At 34.7% G+C, this 21,683-nt stretch overlaps 3 protein-coding genes and 1 long non-coding RNA gene across 4 annotated transcripts in view; 3 read left to right on the forward strand and 1 right to left on the reverse strand.

The window, feature by feature from the left end:
• Positions 1-214: 214 nt before the first annotated feature.
• Positions 215-3,341, forward strand: LOC128157003 (uncharacterized). The gene is made up of 6 exons (XM_052819349.1): positions 215-331; positions 1,580-1,636; positions 2,097-2,175; positions 2,330-2,569; positions 2,897-2,927; positions 3,169-3,341. The coding sequence occupies exons 1-6, from the start codon at positions 314-316 to the stop codon at positions 3,215-3,217; spliced, it is 474 nt and encodes a 157-aa protein (XP_052675309.1). The 5' UTR covers positions 215-313; the 3' UTR covers positions 3,218-3,341.
• A 521-nt stretch (positions 3,342-3,862) lies between these two features.
• Positions 3,863-7,226, forward strand: LOC128157002 (uncharacterized transmembrane protein DDB_G0289901-like). Its single transcript, XM_052819347.1, has 3 exons — positions 3,863-3,962; positions 4,614-4,697; positions 4,851-7,226. Exons 1-3 carry the CDS (start codon positions 3,863-3,865, stop codon positions 7,118-7,120), a joined length of 2,454 nt encoding a protein of 817 aa, XP_052675307.1. The 3' UTR covers positions 7,121-7,226.
• A 4,180-nt stretch (positions 7,227-11,406) lies between these two features.
• LOC128193092 (deleted in malignant brain tumors 1 protein-like) overlaps positions 11,407-21,683 on the forward strand; it is a 31,328-nt gene continuing 21,051 nt past the window's right edge. Inside the window, exons 1-6 of the mRNA XM_052866340.1 lie at positions 11,407-11,675; positions 14,033-14,189; positions 17,603-17,778; positions 17,976-18,132; positions 19,592-19,767; positions 21,499-21,649. Coding sequence (XP_052722300.1) covers positions 11,603-11,675; positions 14,033-14,189; positions 17,603-17,778; positions 17,976-18,132; positions 19,592-19,767; positions 21,499-21,649 — 890 coding nt within the window. The 5' untranslated portion in view covers positions 11,407-11,602. The remainder of the gene's footprint in view (positions 11,676-14,032; positions 14,190-17,602; positions 17,779-17,975; positions 18,133-19,591; positions 19,768-21,498; positions 21,650-21,683) is intronic.
• LOC128193093 (uncharacterized) lies at positions 20,128-21,257 on the reverse strand. Its single transcript, XR_008244593.1, has 3 exons — positions 20,940-21,257; positions 20,638-20,763; positions 20,128-20,227 (listed from the first exon to the last, which is right to left on the reverse strand). It is a non-coding gene; the product is annotated as an uncharacterized LOC128193093 (long non-coding RNA).

The following is a 21,683-nucleotide window of genomic DNA, read 5'->3' on the forward strand; positions in this document are numbered from 1 at the left end:
GACCAAGTCCTCAACATTGATAACGAGGCCTCACAAACAGCAGCCTTAAAAATGTTTCACTGGACACCTCTACACGAAATGCCGGAAATGTTTAGTCACATTGTTGAGTAACAATGGAGTTGTCCATGTGTTAGTTTGACAGAATATTACATTCAACTGCAGGAGAGTAGCGGGGACTTTGATTAATTTGTCCAGCCATCATGTATGTCCACGGGAGAGGGGGCGGGGCCTTACCTCTCATAAAACAATAGGTCGTCGTAAATGCCATACCTACAGTGCTATACCTGCAAGGGCGCTTACACGGACCAACACCATGTGGATTAATACACTGGTAAGTTATTTGTATTTGGCATCATTATCAATTTGACATAATTGAAAAATATTGCTTTCAAAAAAATATGGTACAATGTGCTGAAACGTCAAAAAATGATCTTTCTGGTACTCAAATCTCGTCAATAATTCTTTCATCAACGTCTTAAACTGTATAGTGAAATACATTTATTCATATTTTGTGTAGAGAAATATTTGTTTGCAATAAAGTGCCACATCTGTCTAGCTTTTGAAAGGGTTGAATGGTTCACCGAGGCTTCCTGAGGATTGCATTGGTCATTCATGAGGAGTTAACGCCCTTGCCACTTTTATAAATAGTACTACCTATTTCGAAAGTTAAATTCATTGTAAAGAAAATATTTTTTTTTATCAAACAAGCGGAAGAGCGTCTGTATCATGGTCCCCTCTGTTTTATTGACAGGAAAAAAAGTCTGCAACATAATTTAAATTACAGATTTCATTGGATAAATGAGAAATTGTCAGAAAAGGACATAAATCGACTACAAAAAACTGTCATTAAAAACGTAATATATGTGTCAGGACTCCTCAAGATGTGTGTCATAATGGACCCATGAACCCGGGGTCCTGAAGGCACTGGGACAAGGGATGTGTTTATGACGCGATTCTCGCACGCATTGATGGGTTAGCTGTCGTCCCGTCAATGTTGCACAGTTCGTGGTCTGTCCATTGATACACTAATTACAGTATACACCAACTATTAGACTAGGTAACGCTAACATATAGAGGATTTGTCTTAACCACACTCTCGCTCTCTTTTCGATTATTCTAAGATTACATTGAATACTAAATATACCGTATATATATTTAGATATACTTGTTTGTGAATGTTTGTGTCGTGTCTCATTTAATGATATTTTTTTGTTTGCATGACGACATTTCGTGCTATTAATAATATTATTCCAAAGAAACTATTGTTTTTGGGCAACATAGCGGAAAAAATAAATAAATACCGTCCTCGAATGATGCGTGTTTTATGTCTAGTCATGCCTTTTATTGTTTATCCTATGAAAGAGTTCTTCAAGGCTGCCCCTTGAAACCAATCTATTTATTGTTATTTTAAGCGTATAAATACCTGTCGCATGTCTTTTAATCTTGTTTATATGCAAATGTAATATTGATCATTATCGAGCTTGTCCGCCACACTTTCCCAATTTTTAGTTATTGTAAGGTCTTATTTTCTTCTTACAAATTCAATCAGCAATTAAAACAAATTTGGTTGTTGTTGTAGATACTTCTTGTCGCGCTCTGCTTGGTCTGTGTCTTATGTCAATCGACGCCCACGTGTGTAAGTATTTAAGATATAAATTCAAATGATATTGTGGTGTTTTTAAAAGCCCCTTTATAAAATCCAAACCTTTGTTAGTTTTTATGGTCGAAACTAATGTGATCCAAACAGACATAAGCGATTACTTTTATTTTTGTTCTTTTGCAGTAACAGTGATTTCCTATCCGTTGGTTTTACTGAATTTTATACTAAACGGTACCCGTACTTTAAACAGTGTCAAAGAGATTTTTAGAAATGCAACTAGAGAGATTCCCTCGTGGTTCTTTCAATATGATTTCACCATACACGAATTAAGGATTATCTGAATATTTAAAGTAGTGATTATCAAAACAGGTTCACAATATACTAGGTTTTAAAGAAACAAAAACTATTATCAGAGAACAAAATCTTCATTCCAGATTTATTGTTTTAAAATACAAAAAAAACAACAACAAATAGCTGTTTTTGTATTACTTTTAAGGACCCTCCTTGCAAGGCCGGGACAGAAACATGTGTAATGTTATCAAGGTGTACAGGGAAACAGTGCAATATGTGTGCTGGTACGTTGCAATTGAATTCAATCCCGTTTCTTTTTTAAAATATTGCTGTATTTTATATAAAATTCAGAACTCTTGAAATCAGAGACGATTGTTACCATATGTTAGTTCGTTCAATGCTTTTTGTCTCTAAGCAGTTAGCATAAACTGTTTTCAGAATCATCAAGCATTCAGGTCAATAAAGCCGCCAGTGTACAAATCCCTGGAATGGGACAACTGCAAAAGCAACAGCTACAAATGTTGCTCCAAGCAAAAATGCTGCAACAACAGAACCAGGACCCAACCAACATAGCAACAGATGCCACGCTGATTGACCCCGTGACCCCTCCCCCTAACGACTGGTCCACAATTTTTGGAGGGAACACAGCTAACACAGCTAACACAGGAGCAGCCGCGGGTAAGGCGCTTCCAGCATAGAAAGGACGAGGCTTTTCTTGATTTTTTTATTTGATATTTTTTATTTAAAAAAAACGGGGGAAATAATTTTTTTATACATGAAAAACATGAAATATCCCGACATTTACATGCATAGGAGAATGAAAAAGTATATATATATATATATATATATATATATATATATATATATATATATATATATATATATATATATATATATATATATATATATATATTCAGCGGGATAAAAGAAAATCTGCTTTCAATATTCTTATTACGTTCTTTGGTATTATTATATTAATTAATCATGAGATGCTGTTTTTTACAGGTTCAAACTCCTTCTCTATGAACGATTACTTGTAAGTACAATATTTGAATAATCAATTTCTATAATAATACTTTACTTAGCAACTATTCAAGAAATTTTTTTAAAACAAATGAACTTGGAGATAATTATAATTTCCATAATCAAACTTTAATTAGCAAACATTCAAGAAAATTTTGAGAAGACATTTCTAATTCATTGCTTTATGTTATATAAAACCCCATAATCTTTACGGAGCTCTTCCGTATTTTACTGATAATGTTGGTCTTTTTCAGTTTATCTGGATACCTATTTGACGGCTTCGGTATGGGACTAATGGCATGAAACAAAATGGCCGTCACATGAACAACATGGCACATATTTAAAATTATAAACACTGCTCTCATTCTCATCCCTTTTTTGTTATATATAGCTTTGTTTACAAGTTAATAAATATTATAAGACAATTTTTGCGGGTTTTGTTTTGTATATTAAGGCCAAAATAAAGTAATTAAAAAGTGTGTTGCAGATTTGCACATTAACCTTGAATGATACCTACAAATGTACATATATATAAAATGTGTCTATGGACGTTTTTTTTTTGGGGGGGGGGAATAATCATTTTTTAATTTCATTTAAAGAATCCTTATTTTGATTTCTTGCACCGAAAAAAAACCAATGAACATGCATATATCAGAAAGAAGCATTTAGGTATCTTTGCGACCGTATCTGACAAACGACGACAAAAATGTAGTAACTGAATGTAATGTTTCCATATTTACCGATCCTATTTATTTCCAAATGTTTCCATATTTACCGATCCTATTTATTTCCAAGTGGAAGAGGGAAACTTTTACTTCATTTGGCCTTACTGGTTCTCGGACAAAGATGGTGTCTTTAACTTTTGATAGTGGTCAACTTGTTAATGATTCCAACATGGCGGAAGTGATGGAATCCTGACAGTGATAAGTAATTTAGTCCTTATCAGTCATGACCCCACTATTTATCGCTGGACGCTACTACGGTCAATATTTATACATCATGGTGACTTTGTGCATTTGCATTTTCTTGGCCCTAGGGAATGTTTGTGGTGAGATTTCTCGTTGACCTGTCTTCAACACAGCCATTTTACCTTCGATACTGGTGAACAGAGTTTCCTGATAACCCGTATTACGTAACCTTTAAATAAACTCAATTCAAAACGACACTCATTTTGCGTGGATTTTAAAGTTTAACTTTCGATTTCATTGATTGCGATGAAATTTCTTCAAACGTTGAATAAAGGCACTCAATATAATAATATTACAAAATGTATTATTATTCAATTTTAGTTAAATTGAAATAAAAAATGCATCAGATTTCTGTTAGAAAATAGAATCTCTGTTTTTATTTAACTATTTATTTATTATTTTATTCAAGGCTCATATTTCTGTTTGGTTTAATTAAAAACTTAAAAACAATGGTAGTCAAACTAAAAGTTGGCATTGAGGCGTATTAGAAGTATTAGACTATAATCCGTATTGCTCAGCTCTGTAGGATAAAGGAAACACTTTTGCATAAATGATAATTTTTTCAAAAGAAGTAGAAATAATTGCTTTAATTCATTGGAGAAGAAAACAATTTTTATTTATCCTGTTATCCTGAGGAGCAATATTTGTTTGACAAGATCCCTTTACAGTAATGGTTATCTACCTTTAAGAGGGTGTTTGTACCTTAAAATGTACACAATGTACCACTGTAGGGTTTGAGCGAGCCTCCCGAGATGAAATGTTTGGAAAGCGGTTGTTTCAGCGCCATCTACGTGAAACATCTGGGACATCAACAGGTATGACATTAACAAATAGTGTGTTTCCGATCCAAAGATAATACGTCTATACATACGGTATTTTAACAGACACAAGAACTGATTTATCAGTATGCAACCAATCATTGAAACTGTGGGAATGTTTAACCTTATGAAAAAACATCTGTATTTCAGGGTCCTCGACTTCGTTTAGTTCTCTCGCCAGTGGTGGCTTTAGTCCCGGAACACTCACCGGAAGTGGGACTGGGTCGCTAGGCTCCATGAGTTTTAATCCAAACCAATTCAACTCAATGATGGGTCAAACTTCGGGCGGCTCATTCGGAAATTTTGGATCTGGAAGTGGCATGGGTTCGGGTTTTGGAACAACTGGAAGTGGAAGTACTTCTGGCTTCGGGTCTGGAAGTTTTTCCAGCTCTGCAGGGTTCGGATCGGGATCTAGTTCATCGTCTATGGGAACAGGATTTAATGCTGGATCATTTGGAGGTTCAGGTACTGCATCAGGTTTCGGAATGGGGTCATCATCAACTGGCTCTGGCTCAGCAACAGGAACCGGATTTAATGCTGGTTCATTTGGGGGTTCAGGCACTGCGTCAGGATTTGGAACAGGTTCATCAACAACAGGCTCCGGATCATCGACAGGATCTGAAACAGGGTCATCCACAGGAACTGGATTTAATACAGGGTCATTTGGAGGGTCTGGATCTGGATCAACAGAAACAGGATTCAATGCTGGATCATTCGGAGGATCTAGCTCCGCATCAGGATTTGGAACGGGTTCGTCAACAACTGGTTCCGGTTCATCCACAGGAACTGGATTTAATACAGGGTCATTTGGAGGTTCAGGCACTGCGTCAGGATTTGGAATGGGTTCATCAACAACTGGATCTGGTTCATCAACAGGAACCGCGTTAAATGCAGGGTCATTTGGAGGGTCAGGTACGGCCTCGGGTTCTGCATTTGGGTCTTCAACAGGAACTGGATTTAATGCTGGATCCTTCGGAGGTTCAGGCGCTGCATCTGGATTCGGAACGGGATCTACTACAACTGGTTCTGGCGCCTCTGGAAATAATGGATTTAATATCGGGACATTTGGTACTGGTTCAAGCACAGGTGGGATATCTGGAAGTTTTGGTACAGGATCAGGAGCTGGAGTAAATGGAACAAGTTCCACGGCAGGATCTGGAGGCTTCGGTTCAGCTGGAATGACAGGGGGAACAAGTGGTTCTGGTTCAAGTTCGTTTGGTTCCACTGGTGGGTTTGGAGGCTCTAGTGCTTCTACATCTGGATCTGGCTTTAGTTCCTCGGGATTTGGAAGTTCTAGTGCTTCGTCATCTGGATCCGGCTTTGGCTCGTCGGGATTTGGAAGCTCTGGTGCTTCTAGTGGATTATCTTCAGGATTCGGTTCATCATCAGGAAACAGCACACTCAGCAAGACTCCCACATCGTATACGACGAGCAATGGACCGGGAACTGGAAATGGCCGATTTGATTACAGTAACAGTTTTGGGAGTCAAAGTGCATCAACAGGGTTTGATGCGTTCAGCAGCAATTCTTTAAACAAACCTGGTAGCGGATTTATCAGACCAAGCCTTCTTGAGGCTAGCTTTGGCTCAGGTATGCCAAAAGGAGGTAGCTTTGCGGACGGAATAAAAGGCTACAATGCCGATGCATTGGTACCAGGCGGTGATACGGGAGGAACGCAAGGCGCATCGAGTGGCACCAGTGGTGCTGTTAGTGGCGCTGGAAATAAAATTCCTACATCAAACACTGGCAGCAGTGGGGGAGCTAGTAAAGGAGATGATGGATCGACACTCAGTGGTTTCGTAGGCAGCTTCACTAGTAATAAGCTTGGAAATGTTTCAAGTATCGGGGGGTTTACTTCATCAGGATCGGGTGCTATTGGATCGGGATCGGGTGGCAGTGGATCAACCATAGCGGCGACAACTGGCAGTGCCTCTACATTTGGAGACAGTGGCAGTAGCGGTAGTTCCTCCTCAAGTGGGTTCGGTTCCAGTGGATCGAGTGGCTTCGGTTCTGGTGGATTTGGCGATGGTTCGGGAGGATTTGGGTCTGGGGGTTTTGGTGGTGCAAGCTCTAGTGTTGGCTCAAGCGGAAGTGGTTCCGGGGGATTTGGATCTGGGGGTTTTGGTGGAAGTTCAAGTGGCACATCTGGTGGATTCGGATCTGGGGGTTTTGGTGGAAGTTCTAGCAGCACTGGTGGATTTGGATCGGGGGGTTTTGATGGAAGCTCAAGCGGAAGTGGTTCTGGTAGTTTTGGGTCAGGAAGTGGGAGCTCCACAGCTTTTGGAGGAGGAGGGGACAGTTTTGGCGGGGCTTTTGGGTCAAACACCGGAGGTTTTGAGAGCGGAAGTGGATTTTCTTACACGGACGGTTCGATGAGTAAAGGTGTACACGACACTCACGCCGGAGGAGGACCTCTGTGAGTAATACATTGGAGTGACACTTCAGGTCTCTGTTATATCATTACGATGTTTAGTTGATGAAATGTCATCTGTGTACCCTCAGTTCTATTAAATGATTGGGGATAAATTTCCAAGCGTTTCATTTTTAAAATCGTTTTCACATTTATATCCTTTATGAATAACTCCTTAAATACGTACTAACAACAGGTTATGTGTGAGACACGAAATGGAACTTATTTCGAACAAATTATTTTTTATCAAAGAGTAAAAAAATAATAGCAATACCTTTTGTATATAAACTTCTATTGATAATTTAGAATCAGCTGAAGGGATTGATATAGTAATTTGCTATTTGTTTGAAATTCAGAGTCGCATATTATATCATCGATATTATATTTACATTCTACTGTGTTTTTCCATTAAATTCTGTGATCTTCAAACGCCTCTAAATGCAACAAGTAGTCAAAGGTCAAATTGACGAGTTTAATTATGACGTCACAAACGTTGAACGCTGTAAACTGCAGGCACGTAGCATCGTTTTTGAAAGTGGGGGGGCCAGACCCATCCAAAAAATCTTGACAAGCAAAAAAAAAAAGAAGAAAAAAAAAAAAAGAAATATAAAGTTTCCAAAAATCTTCAAAATCCTAATCCGTGGGGGGGGGGGGGGGGGGGGGGGGGGGGGGGGGGGGGGAGTAGACTCAACTATACTTTCAAACAAAATTGTTCCCTACCATAATTTTTTTCCATCCAAATCATGAAATTCCTAATCCGTGGGGGGGGGGGGGGGGGGTGTAACTTCAATTTGACTACTCATTTCCTTATTCTCATATCAATTTTTTACAAACTTGCAAAAAAGTGGGGGGGGCCAACTCCATTATAATTCATTTTTTTATATGTAAGGCCAGCATTTTTTTATTTTTAGATTTACGAGATATTTTTCAAATTATTTGGTGAGGAGGAGGGAAAAAAAATAAAAATAAAATTGAAAAATTTGTCCGTCGAGAAAAAAAATAAAAATAAAACACAATTTTTCAACAATATTTTTTTTTATTTTTAAAATAAGAATTAACACGTGTCCAGGAGCTGCCATTTTTTAAATATATAAGTAATTTTGGTTGTTGATGTTCTTATCATAACATATTTTATCCATGGGCACTGTAAATTTGTGTTGATTTATTGTATATGCATGTATAAAAACGAAGGTTTTTTTTTTATATACAAGTACATACTGTACATATACATTAAGACCAAAAAAAAAATTAAGGGAGTTTTCACTTCTTCCTTGCAGAAAAATAGGATGAAGTATGAGAAATCATTCATTTGATTAAATTAACAATGCTTTTCACAAATTCAAAATTTAAAATATTGTTACTGAAAATAAATTGGATTAGATGCATGTCCATAAATGTCAGTAAAAAATCAAACAAGTTTTTTTATTTAAAAAAGACTAACTAATTTTTAAAATTTTAATTATTTATGTAATTATACCTTTAATAAAGGAAATGATTCGTTATTTTGTTCGCTTAATGACAAATAAAATCATTCTCTTTCCTTCAGTCATAAGACTCCTGTGTTCAGTGTATTTAGGGTTATTAGTCCAACCCTATGACCCACTTACAACCGTTATGTAGAGGATCTATTTCCAAACGGTTAAATTATGATTATTTTAGAATTTATTTTGCAAAAATGTTTTTAAAAAAGTTACTTATTATTTTCTTGCCGATGAGTTTCTTTTTTAATTTACGGAATTGTGATAGAACAACTTCTCTTTCTTGAGGAAATTCTGGCTAAGTTGCCGATCACAAAACTTAATAGTCGTAAATTGTAGGGTTGGACGAAAGCAAACAGTAGTAGGCCCAATGGTATTTTTTTTGGTGACTTCTAGTGCCTGTGACTTGATCGGAAAGAACTTGGTCTTTTTAATCAATGCATGAACAACAATAATTCAGACTACACATACGTGATTGCATCAACATTTATTTTTATTTTTACCAGAAAGAAAATTTCAGGTCGGAGGAAAAAATAAAATTAAAAGCTAGTTCAGGTCCTTTTATTTTTATTTGAATTTTTTAAAAAATAGGGTCGGCGGGTTTGTAAATCGAAATTTTAAAAAATGCTGGCCTAAATTTTAAAAAATTTGTTGCTGCGAGAAAAAGTGGGGGGGGGGGGGGCAGGCCCCCCCTGGCCCCCCCTGATGCTACGTGCCTGAACTGCAACGTCACAAGCGAAAATCAAAGTTCACGCTTGTGGCTGTTACTGTGGCTCTTCCATTAATATTAACTTACCCTTAGGATAAGATATGAATTTTAAGGTATGAATCACATTTGCAGACGAGGCAAGAAGTTAAACAAATGTAAATATAAGCATTAAATCATGATTTTTTGAAGTATACACTCTCATAACTGCAGCGGTGTGTGCATACAAATTTTTATAACGCGCTAACGCGCGTTACTCAATTTGTATGCACACACCGCTGCAGTTATGAGAGTGTATACTTCAAAAAATCATGATTCAATGCTATAATAACATTACACTATTATTTGTAGGCGGTTCACGTCAGTTATATGTTGGTGAAATACCGGTATACTTACTATGTTCATAACTGGTACATGTTGGTCATATGTTGGTGATATACCGGTATACTAGTATGTACTATATTCATAAGTGGTACATGTTGGTCACGTGTTGGTGATATACCGGTATATGTACTGTATTTAAAAGCGGTACATGCTGGTCATATGTTGGTGATATATCAGTATACGTACTACTAATACGTTATTACTAGTACATGCTGGTCATATGTTAGTGATATACCGGTATATGAACTATATTTATTACTAGTACATGCTGGTCACATGTTAGTGATATACCGGTATATGTACTATATTTATTACTAGTACATGCTGGTCATATGTTAGTGATATACCGGTATATGAACTATATTTATTACTAGTACATGCTGGTCACATGTTAGTGATATACCGGTATATGTACTATATTTATTACTAGTACATGCTGGTCATATGTTAGTGATATACCGGTATATGTACTATATTTATTACTAGTACATGCTGGTCACATGTTAGTGATATACCGGTATATGTACTATATTTATTACTAGTACATGCTGGTTACATGTTGGTGATATACCGGTATATGTACTGTATATATTTCTAGTACATATTGGTCCTGTGTAGGCTGTACATGGGAGTTGTTCAAAGAGACGTACACTGGTATATTGCGGGTGTTGGTGTCTACTATTTGTGTAAGTCACAGACTTGCCCTAACAGATTAGTATTGACACAGATAAAATACTCGGTATGTACAAATACCTGGTGCAAACATTGATAACATCACACCTACAAAATCATTTTTCGATATTCATATCATCCGATATGGAAATGTAGAAGTTATTGAATATAGATAAACCATTATTGCAGAGATTATTATAAAAAACTGTAATATTTTAAAGATGATTGATATGAACATGTCACCCGCCTTATGAAACTTAAAATATTTTGATCAAATCATAATTATCCAATTGGTCACCCTCCAAATTGACAGTTGACAGTAAATATTATAGTTAGGAAACGCACTCCTTTCGCACTTCAGTGTCAGAGATTCAAGGAAATAATCACGTGACCCCGCGATTAGGCAAGTTCCGGGTACAGACCATAAGATTATACTCAATGCAGTCAGAATTTTTAGATATTATTTACAGTAGATACTCTTTTATTTTTTTATAAGCTTCCGTTTTGAAAAAAAAATTCAGAACATGTATGTTTAGTTGCATGAGATTCTGACTTTAGTTAGATAGGATTTTTTATGATTCTAGGACCAAAAGTGTTCGTTCAAGTACATGATTTGACATCCTAACTGCAACCTACTAAACACTTATTTAAAGACAAGTTTTTCATAATATTCAGGATTTTTTTTTTAGGTTTTTTACCACAATGTTCGTTGTATTTTTAAGACGTATCTGAGTCTGTAAAAATGTTAACAAGAAAGAAAATAATAGCGCGCTTTTTTATGAAGTTAAATAAGGTACTTGGGGTAGTGAACTTGTTCAAGGATCGTACGTATACCACCTACCCCACAAATTAAAGCTTATAAAACTTTTTTTCATGCAGGTATCGGTATGTAAGCAATATAGATTGTTGTCCTTCAATGTTACATGGACATGATACAGTTTCCTAAATATATGGGTAGATTAGGTGTAGATAAAATGTGTTCTTCCCCAACCTTTGCACGCTCCTTGTCCAGATAACGTACCTGGCCGTACCTCTTTGCTGGTCCCCCATCCTCGTGATAAGTTTTGTAATTTGCCTCTTATTTTATTTTGTAATTTACCAAATAACAGTTTGATTGTATGACTGTTTTCATATTTTGAAGTGACGTGAATGTTAAACAAATGAATCTTCCTGCGTGTGTTTGAAGAGTTTGGTGACAGGGGGACAAATTAATACTCACTCAGAATCTCGGACTTATTAATAAAAAAAAACTATGACTTTCTTAAGAAACTTAAGAATTGTGACAGCTTGGTGCTGGATGTTGTGTTTTATACAAACCTCAACAGGTAAGTGGACGGATGTTAAAGTTTTAATCTCTCTCTCTCTCTCTCTCTCTCTCTCTCTCTCTCTCTCTCTCTCTCTCTCTCTCTCTCTCTCTCTCTCTCTCTAACACAAATAAGCTCAGAAATGTTTTATAAATAAAACATATAATTGTCCTACACCACTGAAAATCAATGAAAATTTTGAATAGATTTACTTTTATTATATATAGCCAAATTTTATTCTTAATCTGTAAATGATTATCCAATGGTTAAAATGTATTATTTTAGAAAAAATAGAACATCAAAACTATCGCGTGTGATAGTTTAGCTGAATTTTTTTCAGACACATGTTCTTATTTGCATGTTTTACTATTATGTGTCTTAAAATGAAGGATGTTATTTCCCTTTGTAAAAACCGTTTGAGGGAAGGAATACTGTGATAATATATTGGTTACTGGATATATCAACGGAAGAGATTAGGGGTGAATTATTGTGAAACATGAATACATGTATCGTAGCTCGTCACCCTGCCTTTTTTATTCCTTCTGAAAAAAATGTGTCAAGATTTTAAGGTAAAATAAAAAAGAAATGCCAAAAGTATATAGAAATGGCCCTTCGTGATCTAGTTCTAATTTCTATCTAATCCTTATATAATCATTCATACATGAAGCATTACCAGGTACAAGATTTAAGTTTAACACCCCCTGGAGTCAAAGGTCAAGTTGGCAGATACCGTGGACTGATGATAAATGGAGCATTTATTCGGAGAAACGTATTCTTTTTTAATTCATGTTACGGGTCTATAAAATATCTGTAAATCTGTAAAATATATAGCGAAGACCGATATATCCTTCCAAATCTCTTATCAATCGTCGACTGTCCTCTTATAACTTGTTCTCTACAAACTCTCACCAGTCAGATACTAGCTCTTCGTTGATTTTTTCCGCAATAGATTCACAGTACATGTAATTTCGAAATAGAGACAAACGTGTACATGTATTTTTATCGGTTTCCAGTCATTGAAATATTCCAATTTCTTTGTACTAATTTTGAGAACTTCATTTTCCTTAAAATGAACCAAATTTAATGTGGAAGATAAAGAAAGTCTCACAGAGTTCATTACGAAAACTAACCTGGTAAACTTTACTGATTGGACAATGGTTATGATATTGTTACAGTAGAACTAATTTAAAAGCCAGTTGTAATCATTAAATTAATAATTATAAGTTAAAAAAATTACATGGACGTATATACGTCCCGTAATTAAAAAAATGCACCGACTTTTTCAAAGAATTGTTTGGGTAATTTATAATCAAACTCGTAAGCTCGTAAGTATTAACCCAAATGCTGAAAATAAATTGAGTACATTTGTACACTGTACTGAGTATATGACGCCTACTGTATGCAATATGCATCAAATAAAATTATAACACTGCATATATATTTTTCTTTAACGAAAATTAATAAATTCCGTATACCGGTAATCAAAAAGATGCAAATATCACGTACAAATTCGCTACCCTTTATCGCTAAATGTGACCTCTTTGTCCTACATATACTATATATATTCAAACAAAGATATTCGATATGGTTAAGATAATAATTTAATCCCCGCCACTGTATTCCACGTGTCCCTGTATGATACGAAGGTTAAATAAGTTCGTCAAAATATCCCTTTTTTATATTAGATTTCTTTTTTTTTTTTTTTTTTTTTTTTTTTTTTTTTTTAAATATTTTGCATTTTATTCAGTAGATTTTGTTTGGGTGGGGTGGGGTATTTTCAATACACAGGCACCTGACGTTAAAATTTTTTCATTATAAATAATATATACCCTCTACCTAAAAATACACGAATTTGTATTATTAGTTAGGCCTAAAGGGAATATTTTTTTTTTATGTCAAGTTCCTGTGGTTTCCAAGTGAAATAATGATAATCCACATTATATATTAATAAATATTTCTCGGAAGCAGAGACATAAATAAATATAAATTAAAAAAACAAAGAAAGAAATTGATTTATTCATAAATGCAAGGTGAGGCTTTTATAATGAATAAAGAATAAAATAGGCATTTATGGGGGGGGGGGGCAAAAATGAATGATCGGGATCGATATTCTGTTCATGGTTTCTGAGAGCGGAAACAGACGAAATCGAATTTGATTGAGGTTAGTTTGGCATGGAGTGTTAACTTAAAAGTAAAATGTAGCATTTAAACAGTTTGCAAATTCTATGACATGCATTTATCGCTTTTTGTACAAGTAGACTGAATTTGTTACACGACAGTTAATCAACTGCAGTGCTGTTGCCGCTTGTGTCGTGTGTGTAGTGTTTGTTTTTTTGTTTTTGTTATTTTAATAATAAGCACTTAAAAATTCATTTCAGCTCAACAACTTAGAATAGTAAGCAGTTCAGGGACTGTTGGAGGATTAAGGGGAAGATTAGAAGTATTTTACAATAACACGTGGGGTACAATTTGTGATGACCATTTTGACAGAAATGCTGCTACTGTGGCGTGTAAAATGCTGGGATTATACAGCAGGTAGGTATGACTGCCGGTCTAGTGTTACGTTTGGTGATTATTGAAAGGGATTTATCAACAGTTATTCAAAAAGAAATGGACAATTCTCACTAACATCAGATTTAGGCCAAAAAAATTAATGTTTCGTTTCTCAGGCACCGCCGCATCAGTAACATTTTTGCCGCATCAAACTTTATTGTTATATTCAGTAGTATATTCTCACTAATTAACTCTATATAGACGATTTGCCAATAATTGTAATATTAGCTCGTCCGAAAAATATTGAACGGTCAATATTTTTTTGTTATTGTCCGGCTAGGAATAATATCTAGAGAACATTCCCTCTATTTCAAATAATCGCCTCTGATTTGTTGATTTGTAATCGATGACGAAAATAATTCTTCACAACTCCAAACAAGGTGATGTCATAATAGACAGTCAGTTAAGGCAAGTAAATAATGGATGCGCAATGCGACGGTTTGCTATCATAACAGGCATATTAAGGATTTGCGAATTACTGTGAAGTAAAATAAGGTAAAACATCTGTATGTTTTAATTCTTAAGGTCGGTGAAATATCACCAGTGACCATTTGATGCTGAGGATATTTTGGAAATGAACTTTGCCCGGCACAAAATTGAATTCGTGAATTCTTTGTTGAGCTGAGAAAATTACGGCGATCTGTTTTCAATGACTTTCTTAAATTTTGGTTTGTTTCTTCATATAACAAAACAAAATTAATGTTGACTGTGTTTTCGGGCAACATTGATTATATTAGCCCCCTTGGTCCAAAAATATTGCCCTCCACTTCGCGTCAGGCAATATTTCGTCCTTCGGGGGCTAATATAATCAATGTTGCCCTCAACCCCAGTCAGTATTTGTATATTATTGTTTTTACCTTTGGGCGACTCATTGTAAATATTACTCTCTTTCAGTGTAATTTTGCAGATACATCTAGCACTGAAATGTGTCTGTTATCTTCACAAATTGTGAATGGACATTCAGTTCTATAATATTGCCTTGGGGCATTATCGGAGGATTAAACAACAATTGTACTGTAACTGAGAATTTTTGATGGCCACTAAATCATGTAAAGTTGGACTTGGTGGTTTTTTTTTCTTTTTCCTGAAAATCGTTCATGTTCCCCATGAACTTTAGATAACAGAACACCCAGAGTGAATGCTTTATTTTACAATGTTTCAATTACTGAAACATGAGTTGGTGGTAAATTTGTGATCAATTAAAAACTGGCTGCCTGCCTACCTGCCTCATCAAAATTTTTAAATTTTAGGCCAATAAAACTAAAAATGATTTTCTTGGCCTTATATCTCCATTTTGTTAACACTCAAAATTAAGTGGAGGGAACAGGATTACTTTGCTTGAGTTGGTCTTAGGCAACAAGTGAATATTTTTTGCTGGTGTAAGATTCTCGTGAAATGAAAAAAATATTTAAAAAGTACACATTTGTAATAACAGTGTGTTTAAGCAATATGAGCTGCATTTTTTTACGAAAATGTTCTTTTCTACTAAAATGATAAAAATATCATGGTTTTCAAATTTCTGTTAGCCATATTTTTGTGGAAAAGGCCTTTAAGAAGCCTTATTTGGAGCAAAATTGAATTATTGTGGTCTTGTACAAAAATTGATTTGCTATATATTCCTTAAAAGAGAAATCTTTCCTTTGACAAAAATTAATGATTTTTTCAAATCTTATTTATCATAAAAGTTTAAGTTAACATTGGTTAAATGCAGACTTGTCATGCTAGGAGGTTTTTGCAGCAAAATAAAATTCTAATAAATACAGCTCATATTGCTTTAAATCAATGAAACATTTTTTTGCCCCTGAATATAAATCATCATATTAATGATTGTCTTAGTTCTGGCCATATCTGCATTTTCTTTAAGAAATAAACAGCAAGTGAAAAGTTCACTGGGATATGAACTATGTTGGTCACATGATCAAATCCTGTGAAGCCTTCAGAGGATTTGATCATGTAATAACCTAGTTCATACCTTGGTAAACATTTTAACTTATGATTGCTGTTTATTAATAATATTTACATTTGAAAAAAAGCAAACTGTTCAGACTTGTTAAAATTACCAAGATTTTATGTTTATAATAATCCAACTGACAAGCGATGTTCATTGTGATGTCATGAAAAAGTTTATAGGTTCATATAAGGAAACATATTTGCAAATGTTTATATATCTGTTTATTAAAAGACAAGTTGCTGTCCTTTAAAAAAGGACTACAATACGTGGACCATTTGCATGTGTTCCAACGAATACGTGAAAGCCTTAAGATTATCAGAATTTCCACCGACTCTAGCCCCCTGCTATTAAGGTGGCATGGGGCATCCGTCGATATCAATGTGGATTAAAGTACATTATAATTGAAATACTTTCAGCGGTTTAGAATTTTCAAATTTTACAATATCTAACCAAACAATAGCTTTTAAAAATATTTTAAAAGGTAAAAACTGTAAAACCCACAGTGGGATTCGAACTCATGACTTACAGATTCGTAGTAAACCCTCTAACTCACTGCGCTACGCTGTTAGATGACAATATTGGGAAAGAAACTACTTATATAACTGCACTTAATTTTATTGTTTATTTCGATAAACAATACGTCACAACATGGAAGTGTCCCATACCACCTTAACCACTAAATTTGTACGTTGTATTACGTATACATGTATGTATAGCCCTGACTTTTTATCTCAGAATTTAAAGGATTCATACTTCTAAAATAATTATGATCTGTCTATGAATGAAGTTTGCATGTATAGTATCAGGCACTCGGTGAATTCTACTATTTGCGCACACATTACGATTCGCACTACTTAGTTAACTATGCAGTGACAGCTTTGAGTAAATTAAAAATTTCATATTTTGATGCATTTTTCTTGAGATATAAACTTTTATACAGTGACATAATTATTCAATTATACTTAAATGCTTAAAAAGAATTAATCGGGAAGTTCTCTAGCCTCGCCTACTATAAAAGTAAAGTTAAGTTACATGTGTATTCAGAAAACAACAAAGCATTGCAAATTATGCTAGTTGATGCATGTTGTAGTTTCGGCAGGACATTAACTTATTTCATAATACTGATAGTTCATATCACATGCCAATGATTTCTTTAAAAGGAATACTTTGTTTCTGTACTGTTTACCGACAACTTTACAATTACAGCGCCTTTGAACTTATGTGTGGATATGGCATGGAATCCCGATCCCGATTCAGATAAACGTGTGCTAGCCTGGTTCCCTGAGCTACCCATTACGCACAGGAACCAGGCTAGCTCATGCGCAGGCTGAATTTTCCCCATAGCATCCGGTTTAACCTCGCTTATATATTTTCTGCGTGGACCTCAGGGTCCACGCAATAATCTTATTACCCAGTACTTATAATGCTTGAATTATCAATTCAGTAACAACTTTGTGGTTGCCCGGACATCAGCTTATTTTGGACAAGGAAATGGACCCATATGGCTGGATGATGTGACGTGTACGGGTAATGAGAATTCATTGCTGAACTGTCAAGTCAAACCTTGGGGGGACCAGAATTGTATGCACAATGAAGATGTTGGCGTAGATTGTAATGCAGGTTAGTCAATATATTGTCACCTTATTCCTCACTAGATATGTTAATAAATGTTAATCTCTTAGGTAATGACTTAATGTTAATGATTTTATGATAGGGAAAATCCAAATTGAAAAAAGATATGCCGTGGTCAGAAAAGTCTCACAATAAAGCCAGAGGTGTAGTTGAATTATTTACATGTACTTTTTCTTCTCTGACAGCTATGGTTGCTAATATCCCTGTGCGGTTGGTGAATGGAACAAATAATATGAATGGTCGAGTTGAAGTCCAAATCAACAACACATGGGGGACGATTTGTGATGATGAATGGGACGATAAGGCTGCTAGAGTTGTTTGTAACATCGTAGCCCAGCAAAGGTAACTACAACTGTAACTTATATCACTGCTAAAAGTAATAACTGTAACATTATATGACAAAAATGCAATAATTGTGACATTATACCCCATCAAAATGTGATAACTGTCACAGGAATAATTGTGACATTATACCCCATCAAAATGTAATAACTGTAACATTATATCCCTAAAATGTAATAACTGTAACTTTAAAACCCAACAAAATGTAATAATGTCAACATTATATCACACCAAAATGTAATAATGTTAACATTATATCCCAGCAAAATGTAATGTATTCCAGTAAGTTTTAGCATCATATCTCAACAATATGTAACCATATATATATTCAACAAAGTGTGACATATCCCAATAGGTTGAACCATTATATCCCAACAGGCTAGTGTCATAGCCCAACAGGCATATCAGAAGTCCCAACAAAGAGTAATAACATATCCCTACAAAATGTGAGATCCCATCTCTACCATCCTATAACATAGCATATTCTAGTAAGAGCTGAACATGATAGGCCACAATAGTGTAATATATAATCCTAACGAGGGATACCATCATATTTTACATGTACTATATTAATGAATTATCATATCCCAATAGGTTGAAATATTCCAGTTAAGTATAATACATCAAATATATCCCAATATATGCTAAAATATAATATCCAAAAAAAGTGTAATATGACCAATCACAAATTTCAACAAATTAAGTGTTATATGATTTAGCAGCATTCAATTATAAAACTTAGTTATTATACAAATTCCAACAAATGTGAAGTATAAATATCCCAACAAAAAGTAACATCATATCCTGTTGAAATGTAACGTTTTATTCCAGCAGAATATACTGGTAATATCATATGTTAACGGAGTGTTGCCTCATGCTCTAACTAAGTGTAATTGATCCCAACACAGTGTAACATCATATCCCAACAGTGTAAAATCATGTCCTAACAATCTTAAAAACTATTTAGTGTCACATCAGAGCACACGGGGGGTGTGACCGGTCAGCAGAGGATGCTCACTCCTCCTAGGCACCTGATCCTACTTCTATCTTTTTAGAGGTCCGTGTTGCTCTGCTTTGAATTTGTATTTTGTTGGATGGAATTTTGAGATGGTTGACAGTTCGTTATTGTCATTTTATATCATACAAATTGATTGACAATTTAAAGTAAAATTCCAAAATAAATTTCACGATTAGAAAACTCCAATCAATAAATACAAGGAAACAATTCCAATTTTCTTTGACATTTATTGATAAGTTAATAGCTTAAAGGAATTACTGTAATAGGTTAAAAAAAACTTTTTCCATTTATTGTTACATTGTCTTATTTATTGTAACCCTTTCCATTCATCAAGTTTGTTTTTTTCTCTTTAATTTGCAATATTCCCAACACCCCAAAGTGTTATAAATATCTGGTAAGTGTCAAGGCTGTATATGTAAATGCACTTTTGAACCTTAACAGTACAACAGCTGTACCAGTTGGGAATGCCATGTTTGGCTCAGGAAGGGGCCCCATTTTGTTGGATGATGTGAAATGTTTAGGAAATGAGACCGGACTTGGAGCTTGTGATCACAAACCGTTCGGAGTCAACAACTGTGACCACACAGAGGATGCGGGAGTTTTCTGTCTCACTGGAGGTCTGACAATATTTCTCTATAGAAATTCATTTTCTAAACATATTGTTGTTACAGTCCAGGAACTTTTTATTTTCCCCTATTATCTTTGAAATACTTTTTGGAGAAATATATTAAGGTGGATCTCTACACCAAATAAGTGTAGGAGATTTTTGTTGCATGCATTTGTTACCAATACTAGGCACAGTATTCAACAATAATATACCTCAAAATACAATACACTATTTTCTAGAGAATTTTTAAAATATCAGTCTGGTTCCAGATAACCCCTTATTTATCAAATTTTTAAACATTTCTGTTTTAAAATTTTAATGAAAGTGAAATGTTATTAAGTTTAGAAATGAAAAACGAAAAAATCATGAATGAAGTTTGTATGATTTTTATTGGAATCCACATAAATATGAAACTAAAATATAAAAAAAATTCTGTTAAGGCAAACTGCTGGACAAAATCCCACAAAAACCTGAAAATATAAACAATATTCGTTGGTGAATGGGATAAAGAAAAGAAATTGAATGAAATTAAAAAATTAAAGGAAATACTTAATTATTGCAAAAATCTTGGTATGAAAGATCCTGTTTAAGAGTTGTCTTTCTTTATTTTACATCGTCTCAAACATCTTGGGATCATTTTTTAATTAACAAAAATCACGAAGAAAAATTATAAAAGGAACAAGTCTATGCTAAATATGTAGATATAAGATAAGTAGTGCTTATGATAATGTTTGAAGCTGAAAAATTATATTATTGATGAATGCATTACATATATTTAACTCTTCAGAACAAAATATTAGGAGTTAATTATATTATAAATTGCCTTTTTTTATATACAATAGCAATTATAAACAACAACCATACGCATATTAATACATACATTAGATGTCGATAGTGATACACATGCATGTGTGGAAATGAAAAACATGCTCCTTTTCAGAATCGTGTCTTTCCCTCATTTTGCTTGCAAATCCGGGCTTCCACTGCTATTGCTACCTAGCTGTATCTATTTAAATCAAAATACATTAGTTTAATGTCAAAGTTTCAGTGAAAGTCTTTTACTGCAAATGTTTTTTTTTTAATTTGGGAAGTTAGGATCAATTCAAGAGATCGTACTACGGTACTTTCGTTTTATATTCAACATACATATATAGTTTAAATGAAAATTTGACATCTGCTTACCTATATCGATAATCCGCCACATATGTATGATCGTCTGTTGCAGATGACATGACAAAAATGTATTGCCAATATCAGCAGAGCAGGGAAACGGTATATTATTTAGAGTCCACGTTTTCCGTACAAAACAGCTGATAATCAATGTTAGTTAAAAGCTTTAAACAGGAAGAAAATTGACATATTTTCTAAGCGTTTTGGTGATTTCAGTCCTATCTCATCTCCTTAGTTAGAAGAGTTCAATTAAACGGTGTATAGCTATTTTGTACCACGACATAATGTTATCAATCCGGAACACAATGGCGTTTCGAACGGAAGTCAGACTTGTTTGTGACGATGTAGCCTTCCACCTTAACTTTAAAAAAGACAACCACAGTTTTATGGACGGCAAATCCAAGTCCAAATCCAAAACTTTTCTATACTTACTGGCAGACAGAATGATAGTGTCTATTATATCTGTAAGGTCTAGATTAATTGGAACATACCCCCTTCTTGATGTTTTTTTATACATACTAATCAAGTTCTTCTCTATTATTATATTGAATAATTTGTGTTCTTTTTTCAGCCTCTAATGTACAGCTCAGACTGGCTGGAGGGTTAAACAGATACCAGGGGCGTGTAGAAATACAGGTGTTTGGTCAATGGGGGACGATTTGTGATGATAGCTTCGACGTAAGAGAGGCCAATGTCATTTGTCGCCAACTGGGATTCCAAAGGTATGTCAATGCAGTGGCAAAATCTTAAACCCTT

The sequence above is a fragment of the Crassostrea angulata genome, chromosome 7 (assembly GCF_025612915.1).
Source record: "Crassostrea angulata isolate pt1a10 chromosome 7, ASM2561291v2, whole genome shotgun sequence".
Lineage (NCBI taxonomy): Eukaryota > Metazoa > Mollusca > Bivalvia > Ostreida > Ostreidae > Magallana > Magallana angulata.

Coding starts and splice junctions, on each gene's coding strand:
- LOC128157002 (XM_052819347.1), top strand. CDS start 3,863: ATGACCCCACTATTTATCGCTGGACGCTACTACGGTCAATATTTATAC. Junction 3,963..4,613: donor GGCCCTAGGGAATGTTTGTG/GTGAGATTTCTC, acceptor GTACCACTGTAG/GGTTTGAGCGAGCCTCCCGA. Junction 4,698..4,850: donor AACATCTGGGACATCAACAG/GTATGACATTAA, acceptor TCTGTATTTCAG/GGTCCTCGACTTCGTTTAGT.
- LOC128157003 (XM_052819349.1), top strand. Junction 2,570..2,896: donor TAACACAGGAGCAGCCGCGG/GTAAGGCGCTTC, acceptor TGTTTTTTACAG/GTTCAAACTCCTTCTCTATG. Junction 2,928..3,168: donor TTCTCTATGAACGATTACTT/GTAAGTACAATA, acceptor GGTCTTTTTCAG/TTTATCTGGATACCTATTTG.